The 14,911-nt window shown below is 36.1% G+C and overlaps 1 protein-coding gene across 19 annotated transcripts in view; it reads left to right on the plus strand.

The window, feature by feature from the left end:
• Bili (FERM domain-containing protein 8 Bili) overlaps nt 1–14,911 on the plus strand; it is a 1,367,054-nt gene that overhangs the window by 1,281,078 nt on the left and 71,065 nt on the right. For all 19 annotated transcript variants that reach the window (XM_073956031.1, XM_073956053.1, XM_073956086.1 and 16 more), the window contains one exon: nt 4,585–4,771. In XM_073956031.1, the coding sequence (XP_073812132.1) occupies nt 4,585–4,712 (128 nt within the window). In that variant the 3' untranslated portion in view covers nt 4,713–4,771. The remainder of the gene's footprint in view (nt 1–4,584; nt 4,772–14,911) is intronic.

The following is a 14,911-nucleotide window of genomic DNA, read 5'->3' on the forward strand; positions in this document are numbered from 1 at the left end:
GAATTGAAGTAGCCAGACAATCTTTTTTCAAATATTATAAAACATTAACATGTCATGACATCAACATTGCAACGAAGATGCGATTTATTAAATGCTACATATGGTCCACTTTACTTTATGCTTCCGAAACATGGACATTAAAATCAACGGACGAAAATAAATTGAACGCGTTTGAAATATGGATTTATCGCAAAACTCTAAAAATTCCATGGACAGAGCGTGTACCAAATGAAGAAGTGCTACGAAGAATGCACACAGAACGACAGCTGCTTGCCACCATAAAAAATAGGAAAACATCTTATTTCGGACACATAATGAGAAATGAAAAATACTCAATCATCCAGAACATAATAAAATGCCAAATTGAGGGAAAAAGGCCAAGAGGAAGAAGAGAAATGTCATGGATAAAAAATATTCTAGACTGGACAAATACGCCAGATGAGAACAACCTTATAAATGCTGCGAGGAATAGAGAACTCACCATTGCCGAATAAATTTACACAATAGATATTATATATACATCTAAAATATTCAACTTGTAATTGTATGATCTCCAAAATCCGAATACGGATCGGCAAATAAAGAAGAAGAAGAAGAAAAATAAAGTAGGACAGCAAGGCAACCAGGCGAGGCAGCTTATGTACCAAGGCCTTTATAGTTTTCACATGCATTCTTGAGTTGATAATATTGGAAAAATTCTATAGGAGTATTTCTTTTATTTTTCTTGAAACTCTCAAGAAAATGGGCGGATTTTGCTTTATCTACATTCACATGGAAGGTTTCCCATTGAGGAAAGTTATCGGGTTGATGAAATAAATCATTAGACTTCTTAAACGGAAATAGAGTTCAAATAAACCGCTTTAACTTATATGCATTATTAAAATATGTGTAAATCGCGTAATTATCAAAATCGTTTTGTCCGCATGTGATTTTCATGTACAGCTAGACCATATCTTTTAATTTGTATATTTTCGAAATATAACTTGGACGCTTAGATGTAGCATCGGCTGCATCTAAGCATTAAAAACCCTATAAAACATCTATAATTTGCGCAAGGTACAATAAATGTTGTTCTTCATCCGGTTTCAGTGTCACCACGAAATTCTACATCGATATATATCTATTTCAAGGCGATCAATCAGGAACCGTGGATGTAGCATCACACACTATTTTTTGGGATAAAATTAATGTAGTTCCCTTATCAGTGTAGTTTTTAAATCTCTGTTTCCACAAACACCAAGATGCTGCACTCGTTTTTTCATTGCATGCGCGATATTTTCGAAAACAATTTTTGGTGATTTTCCAACCTTGGAATTTCTCGTATCTCGCGTTTTAGTAGATGGAATTTCACGAGTAACAATTTATTAGATCCGCAACGTAAAAATCTAAAATTTGCAATAAAGTACGAGTAAATCGAATGACACTTGTAAAAATTAGGCCCGAAAATATGATTTTTAGAAAAATGTTCGCACAAAATGTTCGTATTTGGATGCAGATTTCTGCGAAGCTGTGTAGGCTACATTCACGACACATATATAAAATAACTCAGAATCGCGAGTTCTACAATCCTATATACGATTTTTTGAAAACACCTGTTTGCGGAACGAAATTAGAAGAAAATTTCAAAAAACACTTAAAATCTGACTTCAAAATGTCAGCATCATTTAATGGTAGACGCAGATCAAATTTTGAGAAGTTATACACTAGTGAGATGATCCATATTTAGTTGCCTTCTACTTTTACTTTGACGGGAAAATCGTGAAGAGTGTGGTTTAATCACAAATCGAGAGAAAACAAAAAAAGACACGTTGGCTTCAACCCATTTTTACCCATTATTTAACATAAATGTAGCCGCAGCTTACACGCAAATTAACTTTTAAAGCCAATATTTTTTGCCAAGTCTAAAAACATTTCATTTTATCCGAAAGCATTTAATTTGTATTAATTACATATATATTTCGAATTTTCTGACACGCGAGATGGAATATGTTAACACATATCACAACAACATAAAATACATTTACGTCATTACTTACAGTTACAACATATGGAATTAACAATAAAATGTTTTTATTTTCAAATAATCCCCCAACAATCGTTGCATTATCCGAAGCCACTAATAATATTTTGCAATTTCGATATTTTTCCTTTCTTTTAAATCATTTCAATGAAAATTAAATTGATTGTTGTAAATAAAATATTTTTGTAACTTTCATATCGTCGATTAAGCATTAAGCATGACGCTTAAGTGTTCCATACGCCATTTTTGACATTTTGAGTTACAGGTATCTTTCAAAGTTTTCAACCCTGCTCTTTTTGAATTTCTTGTCGGTTTTCCTCTATCTCTTATAGATATAGAAATATCAATATATTCCATATCCACTTTGAACGCAAAAAATCTGCTTTTTTGTTCCATATCCATAAAGTCTGGCGTATGGAACAAATAAACTTTGAACTTGTTTGTTCCATATCCGTACCGTTTGGTGTATGGAACAAAAGAATAAAAAACTAATTGTTCCTCTCAACAAATGATGGCGTTTGGAACAAAATATTGGCCAATTTTGTCAAGTTACGAACAATGTGGCGTATGGAAAAAAAATATTTTAAAGGACTAGGTCTAAAAACTGAAGAAGAATACTGTTAAAAACTAGATATTTTAAAATGTTGTATTGTTATATGAAACTAAAATTAATTTTTGATAAAATTTAACGCCTTCTGCTTAATAAAATACATGTAAGATAATTAAAATATCAGAAAATTAATTAAAATAGAATTTTATTGCCACTACCAATAGTTCAAAGAACTATTATTGCTTTTTCGAATGAATTAAACGATGAAATAAGACAATAAAAATAAGCTAAAACAATTTTATATTTTGAAAGTGGAGGATTCCACGCCTTAAATAAATGTAAAGGAAACATATAACAATGGTCCCTAAAGCATTTATTTTCTACTGCAACTGTTTTATTGAAGCCCCCGAATTTTCAGCTGTACAGCAGCACTTCACATAACGGAGGTGGAACACAATTGATCAAATGTTTGTTTGTTAAAATGTGACATAAAGTGTACCATGTGACACAAATTGCCAAAAACGTGAAAAAAAGATCCTATGGAACAAATCAACAACCTTTTGCATTTATAAAAATTGGCCATAACTTCTAGACTATAACAGATATCTGACTAAAATAAACTCCTCATATATTCTTTCAGTTTAGTTAAGTAGAACTGTACTCTTAAAGTATTGGATTTTTGCACCACATCTAGCCTGTATGGACTAAAACATTACCTAGAGTTTTTCTCGAATCAGGCAAATGGTGTATGGAACACTTAAGCATATTAATGTTATGAAGGCAAGTATATGGGTTATTATCAATCATATACGAAACGCTTGGTTTTGGGATCCGTCATTACAGCAAAATCAGCAATGTTATCACATTTTCCGAAATGCCTTTTCTTGAATAGAATCGTTATTTTTAACGTAGATGCTTGAAATTTTGTATTTTAGTCTGTATTAGATTCAATCAAAAAACTAATTTTGACTTTTTTGGAGATACGACTTTGAGCATTTATGGTGACGATATGTATGTGTATTGTTTTGAAAAATATGACAAAATATTTTAAACCTTTTAAAATTCAGTCGGAATAAATATTTTAATTACAACATTTATTGAAATGCAATTCATCAACATTGTGATGAAATAAACTTTTGAACATACACCATGGCAGAACTACCAGGTAGTGGTATCACACCAGCTGATCGAATATGAAAAGTCAAATCCATTTATAAAAAAATTATTTTTGTTGTAATTTCCCCAACAACATAAAGAAAGTTTTGACATAACATATTCAAAATTTTACGATGCCACTACCTGGGTAATTGTGCCATGACATACACATAAGCTGACTCTGTAACGAAAACTTTGCCTCCCATTCATTTTTCGCGTTTTTAGTTAATGACCCAACGAATCAAACGAACACTTCAACCAGTTGCATATTTATATATGTATTTTAAAACTGGCAGAATAAGCAAATACATCCAGGCCTTGTTTTTCACAATTTTTTCGAACCTGACCTACCTTCTATATTATTATACCATGGACATTATAAGATAATTATATAATAACGAAGTCGGTATACTAAACTTACCCTCTGCAGCACATTTTAATCAAATATTTATCAATTATGAGGAATTGTTGTATGAGAATTGTACCTATTTAACAAAACCGGATAACCGGTTTCGAATAATTTTGAAGACCGAAAACAGGTTTTTGAGAAAATTTAAAATTTCGGTTAACAGAAAACGGGTTTGTTTGGAAAACCCGGCTTTTTGACACCCTAATCAATGCTATGGGACCACAAAATTTTAGTGAAGTTTTAGATGGCTGAAATATTTAGGAAATGGCGTCAACATTACACTGACTCGTATTTTGCCGAATCGAACCCGAGATATTCAGCATACAATGCGGGTGGGCATACCATTGCACTACGCCATGTGACTAATCATTGTTTAGTTAAACAGAATCATCATTCATAAAATCGTGCATTTGAATTATTTATACTTTATTAATTTATATTTATTTGCAGATCCTAATCCGATACAAAACAGTGGTACAGGCGTTCTGTGCAATAAGCTATCCCGGTTAACTTTAGCATCTTTCGACGATGAAAGTCGATGCATTGGACAAATGGGATCTATATCAATCAGTTATTAAGTACTCATTTATTGTGAAAATGTAATATGCATAGTAAAGTAATTAAATTAATCATAAAGGTAAGTTATTAAAACGCAATGAAATTTACACGAAAACTTTCAAGTATATATTCTATGACGGGTAAGCAGCCGCCTGAAATTGTAGATAGCTAATGACTTCTCGTACAAATAAATTTTTTTTTTCATGACGTAGTAAAGAAGGAAGGACCATACAATTATACGATATTAGTTATATGAAGAGAGCCTAAGTTTCGCTTGGTACGTTGCACTCTTGGGCATAGGGAGAAATTGTACTAACAATTAGATATTCCCCACATCTCTCTTTGGGGCACATTTCTTTATTTACATTCACGGTAGAATGGAGAATTCACCGCTTTACAGTTTGAAGCGTTGTTGATATGTCGCGCCTTAACATTGTCCTTCGAACCGCAGTACTAACCATCTTTTTGTTGTTTTTCTCAGGTACTTTATATATCTTTTATTTGCTCGAAATATGTTACATTCTCACAGTGTGGTTGCAAACAAGTGACCGAACACGAACTGCTATGTAAAACTAGTTGCAAACATAAAAAACATTCAACTCCACCTGTTCACACAAGAATTGCTAACTAACAGAAAGTGCAGACAGAATGACAGAACTAAGCAGCAGAGCGCAGACCAACAGTCAAGCCCTCAACGTCATGCACGTAGTTATTAAGAAGATACAATATTAGTTTTAAACTCATCTCTAATATATGAAGTCCAATGTTTTTAATATGTAAAGTATAACAAAACTACGTAAGTGGCGCATATTAAGTGACCAAAATTGATGATCAGCAACTTAAACTTAACTCACTCAAAGCCACTGGTTGTTCAAAAGCCACAACGAATGGTTAAAAAATTGCGGTAAAATTCGGATATTTTCGACAAATTTTCTGTCGCTTCAAGTTTCTAAAGTTTCATTTGGCTTGTGCATTTTCACGCATTTAGCTTAAAACGCAAGATATTAAAAAGTCGAAATTTTTGTAATTTTCGTCTACATCCCTGTAAATGCAGGTGTTGAACCCAGTTCAACAAGTCCCACTTCCCCTACAACATATTTACTAGCCAGGGCGTACGAAGAGCGCCAATACTTACCACACACAACCTTTTTTTCTCTATTTATCATAAAATTCCACTCATGTAGAGCAAACTGAATTCCAATTTTATATACTCTACTATTCTCTGTATCTGTACTATTTAAACTCATTTCTTTTTTTTTTTTTTTGCTCATTATATATTTCTTTTTTTTTTCATTTAAAACTGTATCTATCTAAAACTGCGAACTGAATTTCTTTTTTTCTCTATTTATCATAAAATTCCACTCATGTAGAGCAAACTGAATTCCAATTTAACATACTCTACTATTCTCTGTATCTGTACTATTTGAACTCATTTCTTTTTTTTTTTTTTGCTCATTATATATTTCTATTTTTCATTTAAAACTGTATCTATCTAAAACAAAAAAACAAATAATTTTTCATATAGCCATTACATATGTACAAATAACATGTAACTATCCTGCTAAGCATATATGAATTTTGAAGTCAGTTAAGTTTGTCAAGTTTAAGCAATTGGTCAAGGAGACCTTAAATTGAATAAAACTTTTAAACCGAAGTCTCAAGTGTTCTTTTTGAGGTTTCCCCACTCATGGGCTTAAATAAAAAAGGTGCAAAGGGAGCCCAACATATGGTCCTTTACGAGCCTCCTAGAATTTGCTAGGAGTAGGAATTCCAGCGCAATCTACTGTCCATATTGCACCTCCTACTAGGTGTTAAGAAAAATTTGCGAAACTAACTAATCGGCGGAAACCTCTTGCAAAAGTTTCTCCGGTCGACTTCCCATAGACGGAGCAACAATTGTGTCCATTTTCTATCTCAAAAATAGGCAAAAATCCATCAAATACCTAAAAGTACGAAATCAACGCATGCTGGAAGAAGAGGTTGCTCATACCGGCAAAACCACCAGCAATAACACTGCTCAACAAAATTGAAAAAGTTGAATGTTTCAGACGAAGTTGCAGTTGTCCCGGTCCCGGTTTTTCTCCATCAGCTCTTGTTTTTGAGATATAGCTCAAAATCGGTTTTTGCGAGTTTAACCCAGACTTTCGTTATTTTCGGATACAAAATAATATTTTTTTGTGGGTTTTTCGCGATGAAAATTAACCTTCTGTGTGGAAATTTAATATGGATATTTCCTAAATCCTAAAAATAACTAATCAGCATGTTAAATATATTCCGCAACGAAAAAGCCCAAAACCACATTTTCAATAAATTTCTTTTCACATTTGACGGACTTTCCCTTAAATAATCATCGCTTCAGAGCAACCACCTTTGGCACATGTACACGGGTATTCACAATCTCCAGCTTTCGTACATATCACACACGTACATATCAACCACAACAACACAAACGACAGTCGCGAAAGGTAAAGGAAGAAAGAAAGGAAGCGCACAAACGATAGTTAATTAGTAAAGCTTAAAATACCGAGGAACCGAAAATAGGAATTCGAAACAGGGCAAAAAGGAAAAGTTCACAAAAGAAGAATTTAAAAGTGGTTGGTGCGTGGTAAATTGTAAGCGTCGCAGTTCTCTTCTAAATATTATCTAAATATAAAGAAAATATTCTACGGAAAAAACCTTATTTCAAAGAGCAATTATTAAATGATTTTCGAAACTTTCTGTCAGAACCAAGGCCAAATTAAGGGGTTACGGTGTGAGCAACCAATTAAAATTTCCTTTGCTAATTTACGGGAATTTAAAGAAAAATAGAAATAATAAACAAATCGATCGAATCTATCTACATGGAAAACACAATCTTTTTTTACCACCATTCTCTACGTGAAGGCCAAAAAATATCTTTCTCAGCTTGCGAATCAGTTGAAAGTGTGTGGGTGGTTTTCTTTAATGGGTAATCAAGGAAACTAGGCAAATCATCTAAACACTGTCCTAACATATTTTTTCAAAACAATTTATAGCGCTCGATTAAACTTCTCAAAGACGATGTATTCGAGAAGAAATTTTCTTTTCGACTACCACCAGGTAATCTACTTTTGCAAACAGTTCGAGAAGCTGGAGAGTGAACAACTCACCGTTCAGGTATTAGAGGTAAAAGATTTGGAACTTGAAAGAAGATGGGGACTTTTACTGTCAAGCGATGAAGCTCTGGTGTAAGAAGATGAGGCTGAAGAACACAACTTCGCTGATGCTAACGGCCAAAACTACGAAGACGCTAGTTCGGCACACCAGCTATGTAAAGGGAACATCATGATTTCGATTCGCGCGAAGACTCCCAAAAAACCTAGTGTGGAATCGCAAGACAAACCACGCGTTTCTTCGTTGAAACTACCTTCGTGCGATAATCCACCCTATATTCCAATGGCCAGCATTCAGAGACATTTTTACTGCGGTTTTCGGAGAGCATACAGAGTTATCATCCGCTCAAAAGCTTTATCACCTCCGCAGTAAAACAAGCGAAGAGGCATATGACATTGTAAAGAAATTCGACTTGGTAGACGCAAACTTCCATCTAGCTTGGAACGCCCTTAAGAAGCGGTACGAAAACGAAAGGATATTAGTGAACCAACAAATGAAAAAAAAACTCTTCTGTACTCCATTTGTTCAACACGAATCTTCTAAATCAATTAGACAAGTTCTGAGTTCAGTAAGCGACAGCTTAGAAATTTTCAAATCCTACAACATTCCGGTAGCAAATTGGTATCCAATTATAATCCACTTGGTTTCCACAAAGATTTCAGTCGATACTCTGCGAGCGTGGGAAGATTCATTAAGCAATCACAAAGATTTACCTAAATGGAGCGAAATGGAGGACTTCTTGTGGAAAAAGATAGAAAAATTAGAGACTTTTGTGGATTTTAGAGAGTTGCGAGAGACAGCCACGCAGTCCTTTTACACCCAATACGACACCGAAAAAATTTGAATTTCTGCAAACAATGCTATAATAATAATAATTGTTCCACAAACATCCCAGAAGGGACAGGGTAGACTTCTCTCATATCAATGAGTGCACCCCGATTCATATTAGCTCAATGATATGGGACCTACTGTTTATCGCCGAGTCCGAACGGCGTGTCTTACGACACCACTTTATAGAGAAGTTTTACATGGCTGAAATACTCAGGAAATGTCGCCAACATTACTGAGGGGTATTTTGCCACCGTTGAAAATGTTGATGTTGCCTGGCCGGGGAATCGAACCCACGACCTTCTGCGTGCAAGGCGGGTGTGCATACCATTGCACCACGGTGGCACCCAAACAATGCTATCAAACGAATAACTTGATGTAATGTAAATATTTCAAATCGTTGTCTCCACAAGATAGAATCAAGTACGTAATGACTAACAAAAAACGTCTCAATTGCCTTTCACTACATCATTTCAAACCTAGATGTAGCAGTACTAAAAAATTTAATATATGCAATCGTCAGCATCATACTATGCTCCACATCGAGAAACCCGACGAAAAATCAAATGCTTATTTCACCAACGACCAAAATATAGATCCACAAGATACGGAAGAACCATCACCATGCGTGGTAAAAAGTAAACGTCGCAGTTGTCTTCGCGAATAAAGGAATTTTCGAGACTCTCTACATGAAGTAAAATCAAACAGGGACCTTTAACCGAGCAAATCAATGCCAGCTTATGAGAAAATATTCTACGGAAAAAACCTTATTTCAAAGAGCAATTATTGAATGATTTTCGAAACTTTTTGCCCGAACCAAGGCCAAATTAAAGGGTTACGGTGCGAGCAACCAATTTAAATATCCTTTGCTAATTTACGGGAATTTAAAGAAAAATAAAAAACAATAAACAAATCGAGCGAATTTTCTACAAGGAAAACACAATCTTTTTTTCCACCATTCTCTACGTGAAGGCCAAAATAATATTTTTCTCTGCTTGAGAATTAGTTGAAAGTGTGTGGGTGGTTTTCTTTAATGGGGAATCAAGGAAACTATGCAAATCATTTAAACACTGTCCTAACAGATTTTTTCAAAACAATTTAAAGCGCTCGATTAAGCTTCTCAAAGACGATGTATTCGAGAAGAAATTTTCTTTTCGACTACCACCAGGTAATCTGCTTTTGCAAACAGTTCGAGAAGCTGGAGAGTGAACAACTCACCGTTCAGATATTAGAGGTAAAAGATTTGGATATTGAAAGAAGATGGGGACTTTTACTGTCAAGCTATGAAGCTCTGGTGTTAGAAGAAGAGGCTGAAGAACACAACTTCGCTGATGCTAACGGGCAAAAATACGACGACGCCAGTTCGGCACACCAGCTATGTAAAGGGAACATCATGATTTCGATTCGCGCGAAGACTCCCAAAAAACCTAGTGTGGAATCGCAAGACAAACCACGCGTTTCTTCGTTGAAACTACCTTCGTGCGATAATCCACCCTATATTCCAATGGCCAGCATTCAGAGACATTTTTACTGCGGTTTTCGGAGAGCATACAGAGTTATCATCCGCTCAAAAGCTTTATCACCTCCGCAGTAAAACAAGCGAAGAGGCATATGACATTGTAAAGAAATTCGACTTGGTAGACGCAAACTCCCATCTAGCTTGGAACGCCCTTAAGAAGCGGTACGAAAACGAAAGGATATTAGTGAACCAACAAATGAAAAAAAAAACTCTTCTGTACTCCATTTGTTCAACACGAATCTTCTAAATCAATTAGACAAGTTCTGAGTTCAGTAAGCGACAGCTTAGAAATTTTCAAATCCTACAACATTCCGGTAGCAAATTGGTATCCAATTATAATCCACTTGGTTTCCACAAAAATTTCAGTCGATACTCTGCGAGCGTGGGAAGATTCATTAAGCAATCACAAAGATTTACCTAAATGGAGCGAAATGGAGGACTTCTTGTGGAAAAAGATAGAAAAATTAGAGACTTTTGTGGATTTTAGAGAGTTGCGAGAGACAGCCACGGATCCAGACAGCCACGCAGTCCTTTTACACCCAATACGACACCGAAAAAATTCGAAATTCTGCAAACAATGCTATCAAACGAATAACTTGATGTAATGTAAATATTTCAAATCGTTGTCTCCACAAGATAGAATCAAGTACGTAATCACTAACAAAAAACGTCTCAATTGCCTTTCACTACATCATTTCAAACCTAAATGTAGCAGTACTAAAAAATTTAATATATGCGATCGTCAGCATCATACTATGCTCCACATCTAGAAACCCGACGAAAAATAAATGCTTATTTCACCAACGACCAAAATATAGATCCACAAGATACGGAAGAACCATCACCATGCGTGGTAAAAAGTAAACGTCGCAGTTCTCTTCGCGAATAAAGGAATTTTCGAGACTCTCTACATGAAGTAAAATCAAACAGGGACCTTTAACCGAGCAAATCAATGCCAGCTTATGAGAAAATATTCTACGGAAAAAACCTTATTTCATAGAGCAATTATTGAATGATTTTCGAAACTTTTTGCCCGAACCAAGGCCAAATTAAGGGGTTACGGAGCGAGCGACCAATTAAAATTTCCTTTGCTAATTTACGGGAATTCAAAGAAAAATAAAAGCAATAAACAAATCGAGCGAATTTTCTACAAGGAAAACACAATCTTTTTTCCACCATTCTCTACGTGAAGGCCAAAAAAATATTTTTCTCTGCTTGAGAATCAGTTGAAAGTGTGTGGGTGGTTTTCTTTAATGGGTAATCAAGGAAACTATGCAAATCATCTAAACACTGTCCTAACAAATTTTTTCAAAACAATTTAAAGTGCTCGATTAAACATCTCAAAGACGATGTATTCCAGAAGAAATTTTCTTTTCGACTACCACCGGGTAATCTGCTTTTGCAAACAGTTCGAGAAACTGGAGAGTGAACAACTCACCGTTCAGATATTAGAGGTAAAAGATTTGGATATTGAAAGAAGATGGGGACTTTTACTGTCAAGCTATGAAGCTCTGGTGTTAGAAGATGAGGCTGAAGAACACAACTTCGCTGATGCTAACGGGCAAAAATACGAAAACGCTAGTTCGGCACACCAGCTATGTAAAGGGAACATCATGATTTCGATTCGCGCGAAGACTCCCAAAAAACCTAGTGTGGAATCGCAAGACAAACCACGCGTTTCTTCGTTGAAACTACCTTCGTGCGATAATCCACCCTATATTCCAATGGCCAGCATTCAGAGACATTTTTACTGCGGTTTTCGGAGAGCATACAGAGTTATCATCCGCTCAAAAGCTTTATCACCTCCGCAGTAAAACAAGCGAAGAGGCATATGACATTGTAAAGAAATTCGACTTGGTAGACGCAAACTTCCATCTAGCTTGGAACGCCCTTAAGAAGCGGTACGAAAACGAAAGGATATTAGTGAACCAACAAATGAAAAAAAACTCTTCTGTACTCCATTTGTTCAACACGAATCTTCTAAATCAATTAGACAAGTTCTGAGTTCAGTAAGCGACAGCTTAGAAATTTCAAATCCTACAACATTCCGGTAGCAAATTGGTATCCAATTATAATCCACTTGGTTTCCACAAAAATTTCAGTCGATACTCTGCGAGCGTGGGAAGATTCATTAAGCAATCACAAAGATTTACCTAAATGGAGCGAAATGGAGGACTTCTTGTGGAAAAAGATAGAAAAATTAGAGACTTTTGTGGATTTTAGAGAGTTGCGAGAGACAGCCACGGATCCAGACAGCCACGCAGTCCTTTTACACCCAATAAGACACCGAAAAAATTCGAATTTCTGCAAACAATGCTATCAAACGAATAACTTGATGTAATGTAAATATTTCGAATCGTTGTCTCCACAAGATAGAATCAAAGTACGTAATGACTAACAAAAAACGTCTCAATTGCCTTTCACTGCATCATTTCAAACCTAAATGTAGCAGTACTAAAAAATTTAATATATGCAATCGTCAGCATCATACTATGCTCCACATCGAGAAACCCGACGAAAAATCAAATGGTTATTTCACAAACGACCAAAATATAGATCCACAAGATACGGAAGAACCATCACCAAATCCAAATTCCTTTATGAGCATGACAAACCAACAAGGAAAAGTTCATACATTAGGTTCAAATACCAATGAAACGACTATTCTTCCAACAGCACTTGTCAGTATTTCACACTGTGGTGAACTTTTTTCCATTCGAGCGCTTCTCGATGCAGGCTCGGAAAAAAGTTTTATCCCCAAGCTAATCCAACAAAAGCTTGCATACCCACTCTAAAATTTCTGGCCTTGGGGGGATAGTAGTTGGCAGTTCCCAAGGGAGGTGTAGAGTGCTTTTACAATCAACCTTCTCCAATTTTCAAATTCACATTGAAACACTTTTGGTATCGAACCTCGCCCATCTTTTGCCTTCGCGGCTTATAAAAACCGAAATCCTCGACAAAGTACAACATCTGAAATTGGGCGATCCGCACTTCTATATACCAGGGCCCATAGGCATGATCGTCGGCAGCGACTATCTCCCATCCATAAACCAGAAAGGTGTTCTAAACGATATTGGGAGGGGCACCGAGGCTCGTCAATCTCACTTTGGTTGGTAATTGTCAGGCCGGGCAGAAGCCCAATCTATAAATACGTTTTCCACCCTAGTGCCTACCTCCGACACGATCGCTCTTCAAGAGCAACTTAAAAAATTTGGGAATTGGAAGAAGTAGATGGGCCCCCAGCGCAATTGGAAAGCGATTTGTGGTGCGAAAAGTATTATACAAAAACAACTTTCCGCCGATCCGGTGGGCGTTATGTAGTACGTCTACCATTCAAAAAAGATTATCCAAGCGACATCTTCCTAGGCCCCTCGAAACATACGGCAATAGCCCAATATTGTAGAAAGGAAAAGACCTTAAACAAAACCCCTGAATTAAAAAATAAATACGATGAAGTTCTCCGAGAATATATCCAAATAGGTCACATGACGCAAATTTCCACTGTTGAAAATGAAAACTCAAAGCAATCGTGTTTCTTTTTGCCACATCATGCGGTAATCCGTCCCGAAAGTACGACGACCAAAATACGAGTTGTCTTCAACGCATCGAAATAATCGACGAGTGGGTTCTCCTTGAATGTTGTCTTACAATCCGGACCGGTTTTACAGCAAGATATTATTATGGTCTTACTGGGCGACTGGTGATTCTACCAGTCTGTTTTTAACGGCTACATACAAAAAATGTAACGCCAGATATAGCTACACGAAGACGATCAGCCCTTCCAAAGGATTTTATTCCGACCTTCTCCCGCAGATCGTATCCAAACATTTCAATTAAAAACAGTAACTTTCGGCGTCATCGCAGCTCCGTTTCTGGCTATCCGCACGCTACTGCAACTTAGTAAGGATTGCAAAGAGAGCTATCCAAAAGCTTTTAATATTCTAGAAAATTAAGTATACGTCGACGACATCTTGTCTGGCGGACAATCTCTCGTAGAGGCAAAAAATAAATAAGACCATCTCCTCAAAGCCCTCGCCTCAACAGGATTCCCACTTAAAAAGCTGGCCGCGGGAAGATCTTCTGAACGAAGATTTCTTACGGATAAAATATCATAGTTCACTGCAAACGTGGGAATAAAATGGAACGCCCTGACTGACTGCTTTTATTATTCTGTTGAGCCAGTCGATACATCGTCCAATGTAACCAAAAGAAAAATATCGGCCGTCGCCACATTATATGATCCGCTTAGATGGCTAGGTCCAATTGTAATAATAGCCAAAACGCTTATGCAAGACTTATGGGAAGAAATATCCAGTTGGGATGACTATGTACCCCCAAATATTGTCTAAATGGCAGGAATTCGCCTATAATTTACCACAGGTTTCAAATATAAACATACCCAGATGAGTTCAATATACTCCAGAGATGTCAGTCCAAATACACGGATTCAGCGACGCATCTGAAAAGGCCTACGGTCCCACAATTTATATCAGAACAGTCGGTATCAATAAAGAAATTCAATCACATCTACTGGTGGCAAAAACAAAAGTGGCTTCCATTAAAAAGTTAACGATTCCAAAACTAGAGTAATGCGGAGCTCTGCTACTTACAAAGTTACTCAAGGTTACCACCCAAGACTTCAAGTTTGATTATGATCTTTTCATGTGGACAGACTCGTCAATTGTTTTCGGTTGGTTACAAAAACCACCTCAAACGCTTAAAACCTTCGTGGTGAACAAA

Source organism: Musca autumnalis, unplaced genomic scaffold, assembly GCF_047663935.1.
Source record: "Musca autumnalis isolate F117 unplaced genomic scaffold, ASM4766393v1 scaffold_1, whole genome shotgun sequence".
In the NCBI taxonomy this organism is placed as follows: Eukaryota; Metazoa; Arthropoda; class Insecta; order Diptera; family Muscidae; genus Musca; species Musca autumnalis.